Source organism: Nerophis lumbriciformis, linkage group LG03, assembly GCF_033978685.3.
Source record: "Nerophis lumbriciformis linkage group LG03, RoL_Nlum_v2.1, whole genome shotgun sequence".
Classification (NCBI taxonomy): domain Eukaryota; kingdom Metazoa; phylum Chordata; class Actinopteri; order Syngnathiformes; family Syngnathidae; genus Nerophis; species Nerophis lumbriciformis.
Window position 1 is genome coordinate 17,163,364 of NC_084550.2, and position 25,906 is coordinate 17,189,269.

A 25,906-nucleotide genomic window follows, 5' to 3' on the forward strand; every position below is an offset into this window, starting at 1 on the left:
TCAACTGTAATTTATTTTTACAGGCTGCCTTAAAATAAATTTGACACCAGCTGACTGATCATTTTTATTTTTGTTTATTTTAGGTCCAATGAAAAGTCATCTCAGCAAGGAGTCACCTTTATGTTTATTATTTGAAATGTCTCGCTTGAATACAGGCAGGCATGGTTGGTGCGGATGAACACTCCATCATCACAACACACAAGCGCGCACACACACACACACACACACACACACACACACACACAGACACACATGCGCACGCACACACACCTCTTGTAAAACCTTTGTCTTTATTATGGACTTTTTTAATACAATAGAAAGCAAAAAAATGTAAATATTCTCTTCATCTGGTGGTCATATGTTACATTTCTTTAGATTTACAAAAGTGCAAAGAGATCTGCCATACTTATTCATATTTATATCATTGTTAGAAGCCATTGCATGTGGGATTGAGTCCAAATATTGGAGTGAATTTGCTTGAACTAGTGTGATGGTAAAACAAGTCATCATCAAATTCCTATATTGATGATGATGGCAGACACACACAGTTATTTTAGTTGCTTGAAGCATAAATAGGTCTTAGTGTGAATGTGCAATGTGTGCTGCTGTGTAGCCCCGCCCACTCATGCCATGGCAATAGTTTGAAAGAAAGGCTACAGGAAGTAATCTGGGGTGCGGCGGGTGACGTGGGGTTCCCCTCGGCGAGGCGCCGGATCAAACTGCAAGCTGGAAGAAGCAGAAGGAAAAGAAAAGTGAGGATGATGTGTGAAAAGAAGTGGAGGAAAAGAAAAGTGAGGATGATGTGTGAACATAAATGGACAAAAAGAAAACTGAGGACGATGTGTGCAAAGAAAAGGAGGAGAAGAAAAATGAGTAAGTGAATAGAGAAGGAGGAAAATAAAATTGAGGATGATGTGTGGAAAAAAAAGGAGGAAAGGAAAATTGAGTAAGTGAAAAGGAGGAAAAGAAAAGTGAGGATGATGTATGAAAAAATGTGGAGGAAAAGAAAAGTGAGTGAGTGAGTAAAAGAAAAAGAAGGAACACAAGAGAGATGAGATGTATGAAAAGAAGAGGAGGAAAAGAAAAGTGAGGTTGATATATGGAAAGAAATGGAGAAAAAAAAAGTGAGTGAGTGAAAAGAAAAAGATGGAAAAGAAAAGTGAGTGAAAAGAAAAATGAGGAAAAGAGAAGTGAGGGTGATGTATACAAAGAAAAGGAGTAAAATAAAAGTGAGTGAGTGAAGAGAAAAGTGAGTGAGTGAAGAGAAAAGGAGGAAAAGAAAAGTGAGTGAGTACGGTAAAAAGAAAAGAAGAAAAAGAAAATTGAGTGAGTGAAAAGAAAAATGATTAAAAGAAAAGTCAAAATGTTGTATGAAAAGAAAAAGAGAGAAACAAGTGAGGATGTTTTATGAAAAGAAAACGAGGAAAAGAAAAGTCGGTGAGTGAAAAGAAAAGGAAGAAAAGAAAAGTGAGTGAGTGAAAAAAAGAAGGAAAAGAAGTGGGTGAGTGAAAAGAAAAAGAAGGTAAAAAGAAGTGAGGATGATGTATGAAACGAGAAGAAGGAAAAAAGTGAGTAAGTGAGAAGAAAATTGAGTAAGTGAAAAGAAAAGGAGGAAAAGAAAAGTGAGGATGATGTATGAAAAGATGTGGAGGAAAAGAAAAGTGAGTGAGTAAAAGAAAAAGAAGGAACACAAGAGAGGATGATGTATGAAAAGAAAAGGAGGAAAAGAAAAGTGAGGATGATATATGGAAAAAAAAGAGGAAAAAAAAGTCTGAGTGAAAAGAAAAAGATGGAAAAGAAAAGTGAGTGAGTGAAAAGAAAAAGAGGAAAAGAAAAGTGAGTGAGTGAAAAGAGGAGGAAAAGAAAAGTGAGGATGATGTATGAAAAGATGTGGAGGAAAAGAAAAGTGAGTGAGTAAAAGAAAAAGAAGGAACACAAGAGGATGATGTATGAAAAGAAAAGTGAGGATGATATATGGAAAGAAAACAGGAAAAAAAGTCTGAGTGAAAAGAAAAAGATGGAAAAGAAAAGTGAGTGAGTGAAAAGAAAAGGAGGAAAAGAAAAGTGAGTGAGTGAAAAGAAAAGGAGGAAAAGAAGTGAGTGAGTGAAAAGAAAAATTATTAAAATAAAAGTGAAAATGTTGTATGAAAAGAAAAAGAGAGAAACAAGTGAGGATGTTTTATGAAAACAAAAAGAGGAAAAGAAAAGTGAGTGAGTGAAAAAAAGAAGGAAAATAAGTGGGTGAGTGAAAAGAAAAAGAAGGAAAAAAGAAGTTAGAATGATGTATGAAACGAAAAGAAGGAAAAAGTGAGTAAGTGAGAAGAAAAGTGAGTAAGTGAATAGAAAAGGAGGAAAAGAAAAGTGAGGATGATGATGTGTGAAGAAAAGGAGGAAAGGGAAATTGAGCAAGTAAAAAGAAAAGGAGGAAAAGAAAAGTGAGGATGATGTATGAAAAGATGTGGAGGAAAACAAAAGTGAGGGAGTGAAAAGAAAAAGGAGGAAAATACAAGTGAGGATGATGTATGAAAAGAAGAGGAAAAGAAGTGAGGATGATGTATGGAAAGAAAAAGAGGAAAAAAGTGAGTGAGTAAAAAGTTGTTAAAGAAAAGTGAGTGAATGAAAAGAAAAATGAGGAAAAAAGAAGGGAGGGTGATGTATAAAAAGAAAAGGAGTAAAAGAAAAGTGAGTGAGTAAAAAGAAAAGAAGAACAAGAAAAGTGAGTGAGTGAAAAGAAAAAAACATTAAAAGAAAAGTGAAAATGTATAAAAAGAGAAAAAGGGAAACAAGTGAGGATGTTTTAGGAAAAGGAAAAGAAAACAAGGAAAAGAAAACTGAGTGAAAAAAAGAAGTGAGGATAATGTATAAAATGAAAAGAAGGAAAAAAGTGAGTGAGTGAAAAGAAAAGTGAGTGAGTGAAAAGGAAAAGGTTTAAAAGAAAAGTGAGGAATTTATATGAAAAGAAAAAAAGGAGGAAAAGAAAAGTAAGTGAGTGAAAAGAAAAGGAGAGAAAGAGGTGAGCTTCCTAGTAAAACTTACAAAGAGTATTTCAGGGTGTCGTCCAGCTCCATGATGGCCGCCTGGTTGCCGCAGCGATAGCAGTAGTTGGGAGCGCTGAATATTGTCACCACGTTCCTCTCGTGGCACCAGTTGTAACCCTGCAACATATTATTAGCCAATTATAATAGTAATTATAATTGTTAATATTATTATTAACATATCAGTGTGCGCTTGGACATGTTTTTGTGACGGACATTGCATATGCATACAGATGTACTGTACATGCTTTATAACACCTTTCAAACCAACATCTTCTAAAAACACCATTCCATAAGACTGGGTTATGATTTCTACATTTAAAACACTTCTTTGTGGTCTACATAACATGTAATGGTGGTTCTTTGGTCAAAATGTTGCATAGATTATGTTTTACAGATCATCTTCAAGTCGCTTCAGGATGCGCCGTTTTGTGGGCGGTCTTATTTACGTGGCTTACCTTCATCTTTGTTGTAGCGGTGTAGCGTGCAAGGATGGGCATCAAAGAAGTGTCTCAAGATGGAGCTAACCATTTTAATGACGTTCAGGCTTTACTTAAATCAACAACGGAGCAGCATCTCCTCATCCGTGGCTCACTAGTGCAACAACAACGCAGGAAATGTGTCCCGTGAAAAACCGGCCGGCCGGAACTCTCTATTAACTAAAGTTCCTTGGGTGAATTATGTAAACTCACTACACCGGTAGTTTTTAGCCCTTCCAGAGCGAGTCTTCTGACAGATATAAATTAGAACTTTACGTTACTTTATATTACAAATGGCAACAGCGGAAGATGAATGCCACATAACAAGAAGGTAGAGAAAAAGAAGCAACTTATCGACTACTGTGTCAGCACGGACTACAAAGGCGGAAGCGTGCAAATTTTCAGGACTTATGCAGATCCCAAATACACATCAGCAGGTACCAGAAGGTAAGACAAGTTGGTTTTGCATAATATTGCGAAACAAAACACCAGATAATATGTCTGCTAATAGGTGCCATTTTGCGGTCCTTATACACACACCCCATAATAATAGTCGTATGTTGAAGCACACTACAATCCATCAGGCAGTGCGGCTTACCAAAGTCGTACTAAAACATTTTGACAGATTTTTGAGCGCCGTGTGTAATGTTCTATATTCTCAATGGAACATTTAAAGTTTTGGTGTTGTTCTACTGGCGTCATATCGCTTGAGTGTGACTGCCATCTACTGGTCACACTTATCATTACACCATGTATCAAATAAAATAGCTTCGAGGTAGGTAAGCACAACCAAAATTATTCCATACATTAGGCGCACCGGGTTATAAGGCACACAGTTGATTTTTGAGAAAGTTAAAGGATTTTAAGTGCGGCTTACAGTCCGAAAAATACGGTAAGATTTAAAAAGATTGGATAAGATTTAAAAAGATTAGATACGATTTAACAAGATTGGATAAGATGTAACACTATTGGATAAGATTTAACAAGGTTTAAAAATATTGGATAAGATTTAAATGGATTGGATAAGATTTAAAAAGATTAGATACAATTTAACAAGATTGGATACGATTTAACAAGATTGGATAAGATTTAACAAGATTGGATAACATTTATTAATAAGATTTAAAGATATTGGATAAGATTTAATACGATTTAAAAAGATTGGATACGATTTAAAAAGATTAGATACAATTTAACAAGATTGGATAAGATTTAACAAGATTGGATAAGGTTTAATAAGGTTTAAAAATATTGGATAAGATTTAATAAGATTTAAATGGATTGGATAAGATTTAAAAAGATTAGATACAATTTAACAAGATTGGATAAGATTTAACAAGATTGGATAAGATTTAACAAGATTGGATAACATTTATTAATAAGATTTAAAGATATTGGATAAGATTTAATACGATTTCAAAAGATTGGATACGATTTAAAAAGATTAGATACAATTTAACAAGATTGGATAAGATTTAACAAGATTGGATAACATTTATTAATAAGATTTAAAGATATTGGATAAGATTTAATACGATTTAAAAAGATTGGATAAGATTTAAAAAGATTAGATACAATTTAACAAGATTGGATAAGATTTAACAAGATTAGATACAATTTAACAAGATTGGATAAGATTTAACAAGATTGGATATGATTTATTAATAAGATTTAAAGATATTGGATAAGATTTAATACGATTTAAAAAGATTGGATAAGATTTAAAAAGATTAGATACAATTTAACAAGATTGGATAAGATTTAACAAGATTAGATACAATTTAACAAGATTGGATAAGATTTAACAAGATTGGATATGATTTATTAATAAGATTTAAAAATATTGGATAAGATTTAATACGATTTAAAAAGATTGGATAAGATTTACTAAGATTAGATGAAATTGGATAAGATTAAAAAAAGATTTAATAAAATTGGATGCGATTTAAAAAGATTGAGTAAAATGTAATAAGCTGGGTAAGATTTAATACGATTGTTGTTGAGGTTGTTATGATATGCTGTGATTTGTTGGCAGTTGCGTAGGGTGTACAGGATGTTGGCTTGGACCCCTCACCTCCATGACCAGCTGATGGGCACGCGACACCAGCGTGAGGCGGTTGGCGTGATTGAACGTCTCCGAGATGTCCTGGCCGAAGGTGTAGCCGGCCCCTCGGGGGGAGATGCCCCATCCGCCACGGTCGTCGGGGTCGGACCAGAGCAGGTCACACATAGGGCCCTGCGTGGGTACAGGTAGTTTAGCTTTTTCACAATAAAAGCATTTTAGACGTCACATTCCAAGCTTGCGTCTCACCTCGTGAGGCACTTCCTGTAAGCGATCTAGCGCCCTGATGTGGTCTAGGGTGTCGATGGACGGCGACAGGCCGCCATGGAGGCAGAAGATCTAGAAGGAGGATTTGAGTATTCATATGGTTCCTTAAAACAAAAAAAGGCAGTTGCGTCACCTACCTGAGAGTCCACCAAGGCGGTGAGAGGGAGGTAATCGAACAGGTCAGTGAAGAACTTCCACACGTTGGCGTTGCCGTACTTCCTCAGGCACTCGTCGTAGAAGCCGTACACCTGCGTGATCTGTCTGCTCTCGTGGTTACCTCGCAGGATGGTGATGCGCTCGCGGAAACGCACCTGAGAGACCAGCGAGCGTGTGAGTTTGATTGATTGATTGAAACTTTTATTAGTAGATTGCACAGTACAGTACATATTCCGTAGAATTGACCACTAAATGGTAACACCCCAATCAGTTTTTCAACTTGTTTAAGTCGGGGTCCACGTTAATCAATTCATGGTACAAATATATACTATCAGCATAATACAGTCATCACACAAGTTAAAGGGGAACATTATCACCAGACCTATGTAAGCGTCAATATATACCTTGATGTTGCAGAAAAAAGACCATATACTTTTTTAACCGATTTCCGAACTCTAAATGGGTGAATTTTGGCGAATTAAACGCCTTTCTATTATTCGCTCTTGGAGCGATGACGTCACAACGTGACGTCACATCGGGAAGCAATCCGCCATTTTCTCACTTTCGTATGTGTGTTGTCGGAGGGTGTAACAACACGAACAGGGACGGATTCAAGTTGCACCAGTGGCCCAAAGATGCGAAAGTGGCAAGAAATTGGACGAAATTTGTTCAAAATACGAGGCTGTGGGGAAAGCCGACGAAATTGTCAGTCGTTTGTTCCGCACACTTTACCGACGAAAGCTATGCTACGACAGAGATGGCAAGAATGTGTGGATATCCTGCGACACTCAAAGCAGATGCTGACATCAACTCCAAAACTGGGCAGATCAGCTTTCAGGAAAAGAGAGCGAATGAGGGTATGTCTACAGAATATATTAATTGATGAAAACTTTATTCATTACTCGCGGTTTTACGTAAATGATTATCCATAAACTGTGTTTACCAATAATTTAGCTTAAAAACATTTATTTTTTTCAATCATTCGAGTACATTCGGGTAGTCTTGTGTAATGCAGTATTTTGTGTCTATTTAGGTATGGTTAACCTGAGTGCTGAAATCGTGGAAAAATATATGTTCTTAGCGCGCCTGAAACGGGCTGTCTGCACTCTCAAAGTGCATGTTGTTGCCAAATGTATTTCATATGCTGTAAACCTAGTTCATAGTTGTTAGTTTCCTTTAATGCCAAACAAACACATACCAATCGTTGGTTAGAAGGCGATCGCCGAATTCGTCCTCGCTTTCTCCCGTGTCGCTGGCTGTCGTGTCGTTTTCGTCGGTTTCGCTTGCATACGGTTCAAACCGATATGGCTCAATAGCTTCAGTTTCTTCTTCAATTTCGTTTTCGCTACCTGCCTCCACACTACAACCATCCCTTTCAATACATGCGTAATCTGTTGAATCGCTTAAACCGCTGAAATCCGAGTCTGAATCCGAGCTAATGTCGCTATACCTTGCTGTTCTTTCCGCCATGTTTGTTTGTATTGGCATCACTGTGTGACGTCACAGGAAAATGGACGGGTGTATATAACGATGGTTAAAATCAGGCACTTTGAAGCTTTTTTTAGGGATATTGCGTGATGGGTAAAATTTTGAAAAAAACTTCGAAAAATTAAATAAGCCACTGGGAACTGATTTTTAATGGTTTTAACCCTTCTGAAATTGTGATAATGTTCCCCTTTAATCATCAGAGAATATACATTGAATTATTTACAATCCAGGGGGTGGGATGTGGAGGGGGTGTTGGGGCGGGGGGGTTAGGTTTGGTTGATATCAGCACTTGAGTCATAAGCAATTGCATCATCTGAGAAATGGACGTTGTAACAGTGTCGGTCTGACTTGGTAGGATATGTACAGCGAGCAGTGAACATAGTGAGCTCAGAAAGCATAAGAACAAGTATGTACATTTGATTATTTACATTTGATTATTTACAATCCGGGGAGGTGGGATGTGGAGGGGGGAGGGTGTTGGTCAAGGGTTGAAGTTGACTAGAGGTGTTCTTTTAGTGCGGTTTTGAAGGAGGATAGAGATGCCCTTTCTTTTACACCTGTTGGGAGTGCATTCCGTATTGATGTGGCATAGAAGGAGAATGAGTTAAGACCTTTGTTGGATCGGAATCTGGGTTTAACGTGGTTTGTGTAGCTCCCTCTGGTGTTGTAGTTATGGCGGTCATTTACGTTATGGAAGTAGTTTGACATGTACTTCGGTATCAGGGAGGTGTAGCGGATTTTATAGACTAGGCTCAGTGCAAGTTGTTTTACTCTGTCCTCCACCCTGAGCCAGTCCACTTTGGAGAAGTGGGTAGGAGTGAGGTGTGATCTGGGGTGGAGGTCTAAAAGTAACCTGACTAGCTTGTTCTGGGATGTTTGGAGTCTAGATTTGAGGGTTTTGGAGGTGCAAGCGTAATTGAAAAAGGGTTGAATGAGAGTTCCCGCTAGAACAGTGGTTCTTAACCTGGGTTCGATCGAACCCTAGGGGTTCGGTGAGTCGGGCTCAGGGGTTCGGTGGAGGTCAAGACACACCCGACTCATCGTGTAAATAAAAACTTCTCCCTATCGGCTTATTACGGATACGGCAACAGCAGAAGTCAGACTGATTTGCAGGTGTGTAATTTGTTGTGAGTTTATGCACTGTGTTGGTTTTGTTCTTTGAACAAGGTGATGTTCATGCACGGTTCATTTTGTGCACCAGTAAAAAAACATGGTAACACTTTAGTATGGGGAACATATTCACCATTAATTAGTTGCTTATTAACATGCAAATTAGTAACATATTGGCTCTTAACTAGTCATTATTAAGTACTTAGTAATGCCTTAATATAACCCTAACCCTCTAACCCTGGCCCTAACCCTCTAACCTTAACCCTAACCAAATAACTTTAAATTAAGTCTTTGTTACTTAGAATATGTTCCCCAAACTAAAGTGTTACCAAAAACATATAACTTTGTCTTGAATTTGAAAAAATACAACATTTTATTTTTCACTAAAGAAGGGTTCGGTGAATGCGCATATGAAACTGGTGGGGTTCGGTACCTCCAACAAGGTTAAGAACCACTGCGCTAGAATCTTCATGGTGCTTTTGTTGACCAGAGAGGAGATTCTGTAGAGAAATCTCGTTCGTTGGTTGACCTTTTTGATTTCACATGTCGCACGGCGCTACATACGAAACATCAGCCTTTCCGCCGCTCACCTTCAGCGCGACGAGTAGTGAGACGGTTTCCACCGAGTAGTAGCCTCGGTCCACGTAGTCGCCCATGAACAGATAGTTGGTGTCGGGGGACCTGCCGCCGATCTTGAACAGCTCCATCAGGTCGTGGAACTGGCCGTGCACGTCGCCACACACCGTCACGGGACATCGAACCTCCTGGACGTTTGACTCCTTCGTCAGGATCTCCTTGGCCTGCGCGTGCACACACACACAGACACACACTCCAGTTGTTAGTCGGTTAGTACAGTGTTTTTTGAGCCAAGGCACATTTTTTTCATTGGAAAAATCCCGGAGGCACACCACTAGCGGAAAACATAAAAAAATTAAACTCAGCAGCCGATATTGGCAGTAAAAAGTCGTTCTCGCAATTGTTGGATATAAATTCAAACCATAACCAACCATGCATCACTATAGCTCGTCTCAAAGTAGGTGTACTGTCACGACCTGTCACATCACGCCGTGACTTATTTTGAGTTTTTTGGTGTTTTCCTGTGTGTATTGTTGTTGATTGTCATGTCATGTACGGATGTACTTTGTGGACGCCGTCTGCTGCTCCACACACTGTAAGTCTTTGCTGTCGTCCAGCATTCTGTTTTTTTTACTTTGCAGGCAGTTCAGTTTTAGTTTCGTTTTGCATAGCCATCCCTAAGCTTCAATGCCTTTTCTTAGCGGCACTCGCCTTTTGTTTTATTTTTGGTTGAAGCATTAGATACCTTTTTACCTGCACGCTACCTCCTGCTGTTGTCTGCATATTGTGATCACGACAAACAATGTTCCCAACATCCACAAAGCATTAGCTACCTGCTGCCACCTACTGATATGAAAGAGTATTACAAAGTTACGCTGCCGCGCTCGAGACAGCACAGACACTTAACAACGGCACATTATTTGCGGATTATAATTACTGGTTTGCAAAAAATATCTTTAACTCAAATAGGTGAAATTACATCATCTCCCACGGCACACCAGACAATATCTGACGGTACACTAGTATGCCGCGGCACAGTGGTTGAAAAACACTGGGTTAGCACATGTGGATGAAGGTGCAGACTGCAGAGTTTAATGCCACTTTTGGTGGTTACAGTCAGCTTCAATCAGTGCCCAAGTGGGGCATGACCAACTCGATCCAGCAGATGGAGCTGTGGTGAAAAAGAGCACTACTGGACAGAAAGTTCAACAATTCTGCCCTGGGTTTTGCACATTAACGTCAAACAAGCATTGTCCTAATTCTTGGTCAGGTTAGGAGGCGGCTAAGATAAGTCTTAAAAGGAAGTAGCCTCGAGGATGTCGTACATACTTATTAGGGCCAGGAGAAGTTTGGATGTTTCTAGTAATAACATTCATATTAAATCCACAGTTTTACCTAACATAATTAATTATCGTGATAATATTTTGGTCATAATTGTGCAGCTCTATGTGTAAGACGAGATCTCTATTTTTATTTATATTAACAAAAAAAGGGCAGTTACATCTTATGACCATCAGGTGCCATCTTGAAATATTCTTACATTTTTAAAAATTGTTTATCTCTTGTATCCATACATTTTTAAATGCATGTTATTGTTTCTGCCATTATACTACGCATTTGTGTTGCTTTCATATTAGTTTAATTTATTATTATTTCTTCGGTCAATGGTCAACAAAATAAACAAACCGTTTCACATAAACAAACAGTTGTACATTCATAAATTAAAAATGTTGCAGACCGAAAGGGGTTAGGCTGAAGTTGAACACATTGCGCCTAACCCTATAAACAAAGTCAAATACAAGATGAGCTTCCAAAAAGTATGAAATTTCCTTTTCACAACATATTATAAATACACAACATAAATACTGTTCAATTATATACACAGTAAAGGCAAGTGAAATATCCTTGTACACATGTTATACCTTTGCACTATACTATATACAAACAATTATACTTCCATTATTATTTACATCTCACATTTAGTTTTAATTCACATTGATCATAGGGACGGCGTGGCGCAGTGGAAGAATGGCCGTGCGCGACCCGAGGGTCCCTGGTTCAATCCCCACCTAGTACCAACCTCGTCATGTCCGTTGTGTCCTGAGCAAGACACTTCACCCTTGCTCCTGATGGGTGCTGGTTAGCGCCTTGCATGGCAGCTCCCTCCATCAGTGTGTGAATGTGTGTGTGAATGGGTAAATGTGGAAGTAGTGTCAAAGCGCTTTGAGTACCTTGAAGGTAGAAAAGCGCTATACAAGTACAACCCATTTATCATTTATTTATCATAGTATTAACTACTGTGTTGATTCAAGAGTGATATATTTTTCCAAGACATTGGTCTTAAAGTTTTTTTTAAATGTGTGAATGGAACTGGAACATTTTAAGGAATCATCCAAGCTGTTACACAGTTGAACCCCCCGGACAGAAACACATCTACTTTTTAAGCTCGTTCTTATGCACATTCAATTTCTATTTGAGGTACATGAAGCACAGTGTTCTTATCTACAGCATTTTTTCCACCAAAAGGAAATCATTTTAAAGAATTTTTAAATAAAACTTGGTTAAATGATTTCCGTGTAAGTACTTTTAGAACAACTAGAGCACACTTAAAAAATACCGCGATAATAAACAGAACCATGATAATTAGAGATGTCTGATAATATCGGACTGCCGATATTATCGGCCGATAAATGCTTTAAAATGTAATATCGGAAATTATCCGGTACCGGTATCGGTTTCAAAATGTACAAGTTATGACTTTTAAAACTTTACGGAGTGGTACACAAACATAGGGAGAAGTACAGAGCGCCAATAATTCTTAAAGGCACTGCCTTTGCGTGCCGGCCCAATCACATAATACCTATGACTTTTCACACACACAAGTGAATGCACGCATACTTGGTCAACAGCAATACAGGTCACACTGAGGGTGGCCGTATAAACAACTTTAACACTGTTACAAATATGCGCCACACTGTGAACCCACACCAAACAAGAATGACAAACACATTTCGGGAGAACATCCGCACCGTAACACAACATAAACACAACAGAACAAATACCCAGAACCCCTTGCAGCACTAACTCTTCCGGGACGCTACAATATACACCCCGCCCATCCCCCCAAACCCGCCGACCTCAACCTCTTCATGTTCCAAATTCCAAGCTGCTGTTTTGAGGCATGTTAAAAAAAATAATGCACTTTGTTACTTCATTAACTTCAATAATAAATATGGCAGTGCCATGTTGGCATTTTTTTCCATAACTTGAGTTGATTTATTTTGCAAAACCTTGCTACATTGTTTAATGCATCCAGTGAGGCATCACAACAAAATTAGGCATAATAATGTGTTAATTCCACGACTGTATATGTCGGTATCGGTTGATATCTGAATCGGTAATTAAGAGTTGGACAATATCGGAATATCGGATATCGGCAAAAAAGCCATTATCGGACATCTCAAATGATAATTTTGGTTACAATAACCGCGCTAATTATTTTTGAGCACTTTCTATCGGACATGTTTGCTTCCTTGACATGTAAATGCAACATTAATTACACACAGTCCACTCGGAATACACCTGTTTTCCCGCCAAGTGCTTGAACCGTTGTTAACGTGATGTCACAAGGTATCAAAATATGGGACCGTTTACATACTGGAATTTGGTCAGTACCTATAAGAGTAACAAATTGGGTACCCAAACCAGCAGGGAATTTCACCATCATCTAAGCTTTTCATTTGGCCCGCCAAACATCCAAATAGGCTTGACGAAACCATTTAAACTAGGGTTGATCATGTATGCAGTACTCCCGCCACTCCGCAGGGGACAACAGCGAGGTATATGTGTCACAATGAAGCAGCAGTGGATGGAGTAGAAGACTGCTACTCATTCAACACTGAAAAAAATTGTAAATAAATTGCCAAAATCTGGCTTTTAACAACAACTGGAAAACCAAGTATGAATGTTCTACCAAGTGCGAGAGTCACTGTTTTCTGGCGGATCTTTTAAGTGACGGACACATTGATCCGGACAAGCAGCAACAAATGTAGAAATCCCAACGTTTAAGTTTCATCACAAAAATTGGTCAAACATTTGTAAGAAGATATTGTGCATAAATATACTTTGTTTTGTACTGAAAATGCTGACTTTTTTATTTTTTCCTGTTTATTTAATCGATGTATTTGTAGATATTAGTTTTTTGTTGCTGTTTCTTTCTTTTTGGGGGGGGGGGGGGTGGTATGGATGGGATATAAACAAAAATATTTTGACATTTAGGGCAGACAATAGTGAGTGAATATGATGTAATGGATAGGAATGTCTGTTGCTGGATGTCAATAAAAAAAAATTAAAAAAAATGCTGACTTCGTGATGTAGCGCTAAATTTGACCAGTAGAGGGCGACAACACTACATCTTAGGTTTAACTGTGATAAGTCACACAGTGTGTGTGCAATGTTTGGTGTGTGAATGTTGTGTAATTTCTATGTGTGTGTAAACTTTTGTAGTTTATTGTGTGAATATATAAACACTAAACCTTCTATTTTATTTATGTAAAATACACAATGGCCGGTATACTTTTGTTATGTTTATTTTCTTTATATTTTCAGTCATACAAACCTAAATGAAGGAAGAAATGTAAAAAAAAATGTAACCGAGGAAGGAAAAGAATGCAAAAACATCAATCCTCAACAAAACTTAGAGAGCTTCGGTTTCTTTATACTTATAACGAGCTGCACACGTTGAAAACTAGTAGCGAGAGCAGGATAATGAATTTATTGACAGTATAGTGTGAAAGCCAATGTTTTTACTTTGCAACGAAGTAAACGCAGTCTCAAAGGAATATAACCTGCGCAGGCACTTTCTGAGGAAACATCCACATTTTGATGTCCGGCCCCTGAGCTCTTCAAATTGCGGCCCTCTTCAATATGTAGTTGAAGAGCCCTGACTTCGGAGGATGTTACCAAGTGGGGGGGGACCAATGAACTCGGTAGAAGGTTTTCTTCATGATTGTGCTGAGGTGCACGGATCCTGGTTAACCCCCAAAGTGGAAGAAGTGAGGTCAGCACTTGACGTGACATAATCCCATTAAACTGAAGAGGACAAAGGTACTCCGCTGATACTACTACTTTACAACTTCACAAGCGCAGAGGATGAAGCACTCAAGCTGTTTGTGGCAGATTGACAGTCAGCAGATTGTCCAACAGCTGTCCATGAAGACACTTGTACTGTACTCAGACAACAAATAAAGCCTTAGTTTGGACAATAAAACCTTATTTACAGTACATAGTAGGAGCAAATATGACCCAAATTAAGGTGCTCATGCAGAATAGTTGGTGTTTAAAACTTGCAAAATCATGTTTTATATCATGATGTATGAAGTTTAAGGTCCCCATTTGTTTGTTTGTCTCACATTCCTTATGTTTACTTTACATTGCCATGGCTGCCTGTTTAGGCAACAAACTAGTTGGTCCTGAATGGCGTGCATGTCATCTCCATTGAGGTGTAAACTCTGGGTTATTGTTGTAGTCACATGAAACTATAACTCACTTTATTGGACTCTGACGTCACCCTCAAGTATAACAAGCTTTTTTTTTTAATTGAGATGATGTCACTGCTTCCCAGGCAATGGAGACAACAAAGCATTTCCCAGCAAGCGGTTACGCTCAATCCCTGTTGTTTGTGTTGTGTTTGTCAACTTAAAGGGGGATTGCACTTTTTTTTGGAATTTTACCGATTGTTCACAATCATTATGAGAGACAAGAACACATGTCTTTTTTTAGGATTTTAAAGATGATTAAAAACGAGTCACCGTTGTAGCCTTCAAAGCCCTCTAAAACAACTTTAAAATGTTTTAGATACACAGTATCCAGTGTATACACAGTATCTAGTGTATAAAGTATACAGTCGTGGTCAAAAGTTGTAAAGAACATCAATCAATGTTTATTTATATAGCCCTAAATCACAAGTGTCTCAAAGGGCTGCACAAGCCACAACGACATCCTCGGTACAGAGCCCACATAAGGGCAAGGAAAAACTCACCCCAGTGGGACATCGATGTGAATGACTATGAGAAACCTTGGAGAGGACCGCATATTTAATCCCAGGAACACCATTGTGACAAAAAAGGTATGTGCTCCAATCATAAAAAAATAAGAGTTGTAGAAATGATTTGAAACTCAAGAATGACATTATGTCCTTCACAAGTGTATGTAAACTTTTGACCACGACTGTATATCATGTAGTAACAAAAATGTTCATAATGATATGTAATATGTTCAATATTTACTGTATTTTGGTAATTTTAAGCATTGCCAATTTCCTCGGCACATTTATATCCGTTTCCATAGCAACACACTTCCCACAACAAATGTGTGTTCCTACTTCCGGATACAAACGCGAGTGTTTTCTAATCCTGGCAGACTTGGTAACAGACAATGAAGAACACTATTTTAGGACAAATGATGATTCACAACCTTATCTTTTTGACGCTGAATATACAGAGGATGAACTGCTGCCTACAGAAGCGAGCACAAAGAAACGTTGGGAGCAGACAGAAGCCGAGAGGTCAGTCACGCCGACGTCACTCTCTCGGTTATTGTCGGTATAACCAAGCTATACCGACAATAATAGATTTCTTAACCAAAATCAAGAATGTATTGCCCCCATTACATTGTTAGCCACCAGGAACAAGCAGATTTTTACAAATTAGAATGTAAAAAAAGTTAAAATGCAAAAAAAACCTCTGCCTCTTGTCTCTCATAAGTATTGTGAATGATAGGCAAAATAAATTTAAAAAAATGTGTAGTTCCCCTTTAAATCTGAACTTTGTACAACACGTTGTCGCCATTACTATTAACTACAAGCAAAGCCAACCTGTACCTGTCACTCGTGCACATCAAAGTCCTTCACCTGTCACTCGTGCACATCAAAGACCTTCACCTGTCACTCGTGCATGTCAAAGACCTGTAACTGTCTCCTGTAAACATCAAAAACCTGCACCAAAGGCGATAGAATAAAGACAAGAAAGAACAAGCTGTTTGTCTATTTCCTGTCCTCCCCCATGAAGACGCTGCTGTGATTCACTGGTTATCCTGACTCACGCTCGCCATGCCCTCGCCTTCCGTAGCGTTACTGATGCAGGAATCCACTGCATCCTCAGACTATTTTTTACAGCTGTGGAGTGGGCGCATCATGCCAGCAGTCCAAGTGGCACACTGTGAGAGCTGCATCACGGAGAGAAAACAAGAAGGATGCGCTAAAAGGTGCAGATGCAGCTAAAATAATCGCGAGCCTTCTTTAACAAGTCACTTTGAGTAATAAGCACTTAAAGTCAGAAAATATTTGCAGGCCCTATGTGTCGGTCTTTGTAACATCACATTTCATTAACTGCAGCATCAGCGCATTTTGCCCTGAGCTGGGCACAACTCACTTAAAAATAAAACTGTTTGTTTACTCGTACTGAACTATAATTTCAGCAAAATAATACTTGAAAGAAAACTGCACTTTTTTGGAATTTTGCCTTTCATTCACAATCATTATGTAAGACTAGAACACATTTTTTAGGCAATCCAACACATAAACACTAGCAAAAGTCAGCTAACAATGGAGGTAATGGGCGTCACTCTATTCCGCCTATAAAGCACTCTAAAAACATTCATAATTGTTTTATATACACACAATAAGTATATATGTAATGTAATAACATTCATAATAAAATGTGATATTTATGTATTTTTCTCATTTTAAGCATAAGCAATAAGTATTAATTTCACAGACGCATCACAACGCTTTTTCTTTCAACAACAACACTACTACTAATCATGAGAGACAACAAAGACTACTTTGGGACAAATGATGATCCAGAAACTTATATTTTTGATCTTGAATATAAAGAGGATGATCTACAAGTTTTAGAAACTGTGTGCTAAACAGATGTAGCTTTAGTGACACACTGAGCAACAGGTACCTGTATTGCTAAGCGCTTAACATGAAATACAAACTATGAACAAACTAAAACAATCACTTACTGTACAATGTCTGTTTTCACTTGGATGCCAACTGATAGGATGTTTATATCTTCCTGTTTAGATGAAGAATTAATAATAATCTCGAGAAGTATTTAAAAAATGGTGCCGCAAACGAGCGTCTTTTCGTGTCTTTCTCGCCGGGTCTAAGTTGGATGTCAAAGTTTAATTGGTTTATGTGCACAACCTTCTACTATCCAGGTGAGAGGCATGATGTGTCATCTAAAACAGTGGTTCTTAACCTGGGTTCGATCGAACCCTCAGGGTTCGGTGAGTCGGCTTCAGGGGTTCGGCGGACCCTCAGCCACGGAGGTCAAGACACACCCGACTCATTGTGTAAATAAAAACTTCTCCCTATTGACGTATTATAGATACCCTCAAACAATGTTCCCTCTAATTTTCCATATGCGTGAGCAAATGCAAAAATTTAGTATTCAGTGGAGCACCATGTGAGCACTCCTGTCCCAAACCTGACTAAATAACAAATTAAATGTTTTATTATTATTATAATCAAATGACAGCTGTCATTTCCATGAGATTATTTTCTAATATAAGTGTTTCGGCTCACTTACAATGACAATAACAAAAAATATTGTTTTTCATGAGCTGTGTACTAGTATTGTATGTCTGGGTGGAAAACGAAGAAAAGGAACATACTTAGCTGTGAAAATAATTAAATAATTTTATTTGATCATTTATCATTTAAAATGACATGAGAGTGGCACTAGCCAAGGTGAAGCCACGCATATCTGCAGGTGTGTAATTTTTTGTGAGTTCATGCACTGTGTTGGTTTTGTTCTTTGAACAAGGTGATGTTCATGCACGGTTCATTTTATGCACCAGTAAAAAAAACATAACTTTGCCTTGAATTTGAAAAAAAAAAACATTTTATTTTTCACTAAAGAAGGGTTCGGTGAATGCGTATATGAAACTGGTGGGGTTCGGTACCTCCAACAAGGTTAAGAACCACTGATCTAGAATTAACGTTTACCAACTCAGATGCAATAAAGCAGCTCAATATGTCAATAAGCAGCATAAGCTTGTTAGCGCTCTGTGATCACTGCGCCGCTAAAAATAGTTTGTCCGTATAATAACAATATCGCTTAATATTCAGGACACGACATGTAAATGGAGTATTGTTGGCGCTTTTCGGATGTTTTATTAGAGGGCTTTATGGGCGGAATAGTGTACTCCCACCAGCTGCATTGTTAGCCAACGTATTTTACGACTTAGAATGCATAAAAAAGAAAAAACATATGTGTTGTTGTCTTACGTAAGGATTGTAAATGATAGGCAGCATTCCAAAAAAGTGCAGTTCCTCTTTAAAGTACAATTTCAGCAAAGCACTACATTAGTACACAATTACAAGTTTAGTGTATAGTAGGAGTACAACAATTATCAATCGCGAATAAAACTACTCAGGAGAAACCAGAACCAGAGTTTGAGGAGGCACTATAGGTCCCCAGTAGGTGTGTCATTGTTGTTCTACTCAAACCCTGACGGGGTACTGTTATGTTCCGGTTATTTAATATTTTCAGCTTTTTCCACCCGGGGTGGATCACTCTTCCATGCACAGCTGTGGACGTCTCTGTGGAGCTGACCTCGCTGAGCCCGGAAGAAGATCCCCTATGACTATCTGTTGGCTTCCTAGTGCAGTGTTTTTCAACCACTGGGATACAGTCTGGTGTGCCGTGGGAGATTGCCGTATTTTTCGGAGTATAAGTCGCACCAGCCGAAAATGCATAATTAAGAAGGAAAAAAACATATATAAGTCGCACTGGAGTATAAGTCACATTTTTGGGGGAAATGTATTTGATAAAACCCAACACCAAGAATAGACATTTGAAAGGCAATTTAAAATAAATAAAGAATAGTGAACAACAGGCTGAATAAGTGTACATTATATGACACATGAATAACCAACTGAGAAGGTGCCTGGTATGTTAACGTAACATATTATGGTAAGAGTCATTCAAATAACTATAACATATAGAACATGCTATACGTTTACCAAACAATCTGTCACTCCTAATCTCTAAATCCCATGAAATCTTATACGTCTAGTCTCTTACGTGAATGAGCTAAATAATATTTGATATTTTACAGTAATGTGTTAATAATTTCACATATAAGTCGCACTATGAAAAAAATTGCGACTTAATAGTCCGAAAAATACGGTATGTAATTTCGCCTAATTGGGTTAAAAATATTTTTTACAAACCAGAAATTATAATCCGCAAATAACGTGCCGTTGTTGAGTGTCTGTACTATCTATAGCTCGGCAGAGTAACCGTGTAATAGTCTTCCATATCAGTAGGTGGCAGCAGGTAGCTAATTGCTTTGTAGATGAGACTACGATGGTTTGTTGTGATCCCAATATGCAGATGACAGCGGGAGGCACTGTGGAGGTAAAAAGGTATCTAATGCTTAAACCAAAAATAAACAAAAGGTGAGTGCCCCTAAGAAAAAGAATTGTAGCTTAGGGATGGCTATGCAGACGGAACTAAAACTGAACTGGCTGAAAAGTAAACAAAAACAGAATGCTGGACGACAGCAAAGACTTACAGCGTGTGGAGCAGAGACGGCGTTCACAAAGTCATACTTGCCAACCTTGAGACCTTGCCGTTCATGAATGAGTATATCCGTTCGGCCACCGTGTTCAATGGAGAAGTTTGATCTACAAAATTTGCAGGCAGCATACCCATTCCCCTTCGAGCTGTCCTTAGTGAACTGAAATTATTTTTCCCCCAATCATTTTGGAACTTGCAAGCGTACTTCTTCTTCTTCTTACTCGTCGTCGCCATGTCTCTTCTTCGTTCTTCTGCTTCGTCTCTGTTATGTTTTTGGACATTACTACTTGCCGTAGTTTTGAAGCAATGCATGATGGGAATCCGGATGTTGTGTGTCAGTGTATTAAGGCGCCGGCTGGAATAAACACACGCTGAGAAATAGCTCCGTGCCTGCCTACTTTATGGGTTATAAATAAACCTATGGATAACGGAGACATATATAATAGTCTCCTTTTCAGGTGAGAGAGGGCGCTAAAGGCATTTAAGGCACTGCCCCCAATATTGTTGTCCGGGTGGAAATCGGGAGAATGGTTGCCCAGGGAGATTATCGGGAGGGGCACTGAAATTTGGGAGTTTCCCGGGAAAATCGGGAGGGTTGGCAAGTATGCACAAAATACATCCAAACATGACATGACAATCAGTATTGTCCACAGAAAGAATGATAGCGTCCGCACAACTGAAACAGTCTTAATTGCGAATAGTATAGTATAGCACTCAAAGGAAGGCATGAAGCTGCTACAGATAAACACCAACAAAACAGGAAAGGCCACCAAAATAAAAGCGCAAGACAGGAACTACAGCACTACACACTGGAAAACAACAACAAACTCAAAATAAGGCACGACAACCTGGTGGAGTTTCATTTTTTAACCTTTCCTACTAGTGGCGTGGCTCCGTATTTTTATTTATTTAAAAAATATGCCTTGGCTCAAAAAAGGTTGAAAAACACTGGCCTAGTGGACTGGATACCCACATAATCTATTAAAGTAACAAGCCAATAATTATAGCCACTTGACGTCCATTGCAGCCGATCACTCTGGACAGGGGTCCCCACATTTGCGGTCCCTTTCAAAAGGTTTTTGGGAGTTTTTCCTTGCCTGGTTGTGTGTTTAGTTTAGATCAGGGGATGACGTTCAAAGTTTGTGGAGCCCTTTCAAACATTGTTATTTGGGGCTAAACAAATACAATTTGATTGATTGATTGATTGATTGCTGGGTCTAAACACTGCAAAGCTGATGCAGTGTAATTTTAAAAAGCCAAGACGCCATTTTAAGAATGTATGGAAGACGACAAGACGTCCATGGTGGCGAGACTCAACTGGCGGGAAAGGACGTCCCTTCAAGACAAAATTCTCACCTTTTCACACAAATTCTTCACTTGTCCCTCTGTCAGCTGCTTACACTCGTTGAGCTGCTCGATCCATTGATCGAGTTCCTTCGTAAACACCTTGTCCTCCATCTTTGTGTGCTAGTGTGGCGCGGGAGAGGACGGAGAGGCGGACGGTCTTTTCCAGGCGGTTGGCGGCTCGCTCTCCTTGCGGGGAACAAGTTGCGTTCTCTGTGGCTAGATGGAGAACGACGCTTGAATTAAAAGTAAAAGAAAGGGAGGGAGCGAAAATACGTCAGCTGGAGATCCCAACTGTATCATGTCGCCGCAGACACTGCAAGACACGCCCACGATGGCGGCGACAACGGAAGTGACGTAGGGCTTGATAGACGCTACGGTGGCCTGGAGGAACAATACTCCCAAGTAAATCCGAATAAATAAAAACATAATTCACTTTTACAGCAAGTAATGTGATATATTCAATAAATTAATGCAAACAAAATGTGACGTAGATTAAAAAAACATTTTTTTTAAATTAATGTGGATTTACACATTATAGTCATTTAGCAATTACTAAGCAGAACATATGAGAATAAACTATGGGTTTGGTTGGTCTAATTAAAATTATGTAAATATTAGGTAGAGTACACAAAAAATTGATTCACATGATGATTCTTATTCATTCCAATTCAAAACGGATTCATAATGTATAAACCCGATTCTAGATACAACACGATTCTCGATTCTCTTTTAATGTCTTTAATGTCCTTTGTGTTATTTGATGTTTCCCTCTTACACACATGTAAGAGGGATGTGTGCTATGGCTATGAGTTGTTTTTTCCCTTGGCCTCAGTCTGGACCCCTCTCCAGAGGCCCAGGTTTAGACCGATTTTTTTTCCCCGCACCCCCACCCATATATATATATATATATATATATATATATATATATATATATATATATATATATATATATATATATATATATATATATATATATATATATATATCTTCTTTTTTTTCTTTTCTTTTTTTTACTATTTTTATTTCAAAAAAATAAAAGGTATTTTTTAAAATAGGTTTTCAGCCCATCTATTTGCAACAAGAATGACCTTTTCTCACCTGTAACCTGTCTTTAAAAAATGTAATTATAATTATTATACCAAGTAATACATTGCTTGAATCGGTTTGAATCGAGAATCGTGTTGAATCAAGAATCGGATCGAATCATTAGGTACCCAAAGATTCACACTCCTAATACTGTATATATGCACACTGAACCCACTAATGAGCTAAATCATATTTTGATGTGTAATTTCTGTTAAGATAACACACTTTATGTTTACTTACCTACAAAAAATATGTGAGATTGAGAATTGTGCAGGTGTGTGTCTGTTATGTGTGGAAATATATGCTTGCATGTGTATTAGGACGTGTGTGTGTCTAGAAAAATATGCTTTGTTGTTGAAAAACAAACAATATAACCTGTTGGTTAAATCTGTTTTTATTTCAAACAATTGAAATATTTGAAAATATTGAACTCTTAACGCATCCAAGCTGAAACAAACTAATCAAGATGGTCATGTTTTTTAAAAGACGTAAATGATAAAAAAAAAAAAAAGTCAACAAATGGAATTATAAACCCCCCAAAAAATTTGTTTATAGTTTTTCTTTATTCGGACGTTAATAAATATGCCTAAACTATAGTTGTTACATCGCATAGGTAATCAATGACCAATTTTAACTGAATTCAAATGCATAAAAATAAGCAAATTATTTTTGTTCATTGCACCTAAACAGCTGAACACGCGGTAGATCCAAACAACCGTTATAATAACAACTATAAGCGGTTTATTAACCATATGTTGTCATATTACTCGCTTATGTTGTAGTGGGCGTGTCTTGTAGTGGGCGTGTTCGGTAGTGGCTGCTTTATGCAGCGAAACCCTGCCCAGGCTGGGAACGTCTTTTTCAATTACATTTCCGGTGTATACCGTCAAAACAAAAGCACCAAAAACTGCCTAACTTTACACATATCCGTGTTTACTTGTGTAACTCAACAATAATAAAGTAAAACACGTCATTATACTGTAACTTTAGTGAAGGTGCCTTGGTGGCTGAGCTGAAAAAATCCAGGCTAAAAGTGAAAAAACGGCTTATTTTTTCTCTGTTTCCGGCGCGCTCTGATTACAGTACTTCCAACTTGGATGTTTTTGATTGCGCTCAGAGAAGTGTAGCAACAAACGCCATTTCACTGCACTATCATGTGCCAATGATGTCACCTGTTTTGCCAGCTGCATTAAGTCAACAATGGAAGCAATGGACCTCACTAGAAGACTTTTGTTTTTCATGTTGTCTGCATGTGTCACGTTATCTGTGCACTCAACGTGGTGTCCAGTGTTATTCGTATAAACACAAATGTTGGACTTGAACATCAACATGGCATCTACTTTTTCAAATGTGATGAATATATGATTTTAAACGTTGTGTATGTGCACATACAAAAACACTTTTATAAACAATTAGAGGATGCCTGATGTGGTACGTTGTGGTGATCTACAAGGCAGCATACATTTGTCCAATTATGTTGGCCAAATGCAACTATCACACTTCGATAGAAGAATACCTCATGTCAGTGGGTTGCATCATTTGTAAATTCTTTATTATTAAACATTTATGTCTATTCATATCTTTCCCTCCTCAGCTACCTAACTGCAGGAGTTGTGATTTGTGCTTGGATTGGTGTTAATCATTCATGTGTTGACCTACTTTCCGCAAATGTTCTTATTTGGAACAAAACTTTCAAGGCCTGCAGGCCACATGCGCCATTTTTACACAAATTAACTACTGTCCATCCAATAACAACATAAATCAGGGGTCCCCAAACTTTTAGACTCAGGGGCCGCATTGGGTTAAAAAAAATGTGTCCGGGGGCTGGGCTGTGTATATATATATATATATATATATATATATATATATATATATATATATATATATATATATATATATGTATATATATATATATATTATTTCACTCTCAAAATAATGTTACTTATCTCATCATATGAAATGTAACTTACTTCACCAATTATTATTTATTTATTTATTTTTATTGTGATTACTTATGGAGTATATTGTGGATAAATTGAGAACAGGAAGTGAACAAAAGTTTTAGCAACTGTTATGTAAAAGAAAAGGGGTAGGATTAAATAAGCTCTGCTTCTTCCTACTCCTTTTCGAACATGTTGAAAAGAGAAACTGGAAATTGTAATGTATCATGTTGTATGCATGCATGTTCGAAATAAACTCAAACTCAAACTCAGTTCGAACTTTAAGTATCTTGTCTTTGCAGTCTATTTAATTGAATATAAATTGAAAAGGATTTGCAAATCATCGTATTCTGTTTTTATTTACGATTTACACAACGTGCCAACTTCACTGGTTTTGTATTTGAATGAATGGAAATCGTATTTTGAAGATGAAAAAAAGTATGGGGCGTGTTTTGAAAGACGTGTTTGATGACAGACTAACTTGTAAAACGTGGAGTATGGACACATGAGTGTGTAACGTGTTGACATGATTAGATTAATGACACATTTGATTCGATTAGGACAGTGATTCTCAAACTGATGTTCATCCTCCCCTAGTGGTACAAGGGCTTCATCTAGTGGTAGGCCAAATAATCACTTGATTAAAGTACAGTGTTTGATTCTCCTATATTCAAACACAGTGTTACTGTTCAAACTGTGTGTAATGTTACAGTGGCCAAAAATATTGAAAATACTTGAATAAAAGAATGAATACTTTGGCCTACTACGCTACTGTGTTTTAATGTTGGGCATTGTGGTGGTACTTAAAGATCCAAGTTTTTCAGAGGTAGTACTTGATGAAAAAAGTTTAAGAACCACTGGATTAGGAGATCATTTAAGTTTAGCACCAGATTGAAATCATCTGTATGATAATAACTCTATATAATGTGTGATTTGTCTTTCTTTTATCTGTTTACATGACAGTTACATCACATACACAAACTTTTAAAGTTGGAAATATGAATTTATTCATGAACGCTTTAGTCTAATTATAGAATCCAGTTAGGCTCTCTCCATCTCACCTCCCTTTCTCTGCCAATCAGGAAGCAGTGTTTCCTGTAACCATGACAACAGCAGCTTGTGAGTGCCAGCTGGGCTCCCTGGCGCCATCTGCTGACGTGCTAAGAGCATAGGATGTATTATATAGACCAGTGTTTTTCAACCTTTTTTGAGCCAAGGCACATTTTTTGCGTTGAAAAAATGCGGAGGGACACCACCAGCAGAAATCATTAAAAAACAAAACTCAGTTGACAGTAAAAAGTCGTTGTCGCAATTGTTGGATATGACTTAAAGCATAACCAAGCATGCATCACTATAGCTCTTGTCTCAAAGTAGGTGCACTGTCACCACCTGTCACATCACACCCTGACTTATTTGGACTTTTTTGCTGTTTTCCTGTGTGTAGTGTTTTAGTTCTTGTCTTGCGCTCCTATTTTGGTGGCTTTTTCTCTTTTTTTGGTATTTTCCTGTAGCAGTTTCATGTCTTCCTTTGAGCGATATTTCCCGCATCGACTTTGTTTTAGCAATCAAGAATATTTCAGTTGTTTTGATCCTTCTTTGTGGGGACATTGTTGATTGTCATGTTCGGATGTACATCGTGGACGCCGTCTTTGCTCCACAGTAAGTCTTTGCTGTCGTCCAGCATTCTGTTTTTGTTTACTTTGTAGCCAGTTCAGTTTTAGTTTCGTTCTGCATAGCCTTCCTTTAGCTTCAATGCCTTTTCTTA

The 25,906-nt window shown here is 38.0% G+C and overlaps 1 protein-coding gene across 1 annotated transcript; it reads right to left on the minus strand.

Moving 5' to 3' along the window:
• Positions 1–58: 58 nt before the first annotated feature.
• On the minus strand, positions 59–21,462 carry ppp2cab (protein phosphatase 2 catalytic subunit alpha b). The gene is made up of 7 exons (XM_061934399.2): positions 21,125–21,462; positions 9,188–9,397; positions 5,981–6,154; positions 5,826–5,915; positions 5,589–5,750; positions 3,037–3,155; positions 59–726 (listed from the first exon to the last, which is right to left on the minus strand). Exons 1-7 carry the CDS (start codon positions 21,224–21,226, stop codon positions 654–656), a joined length of 930 nt encoding a protein of 309 aa, XP_061790383.1. The 5' UTR covers positions 21,227–21,462; the 3' UTR covers positions 59–653.
• Between the last annotated feature and the right edge of the window lie 4,444 nt (positions 21,463–25,906).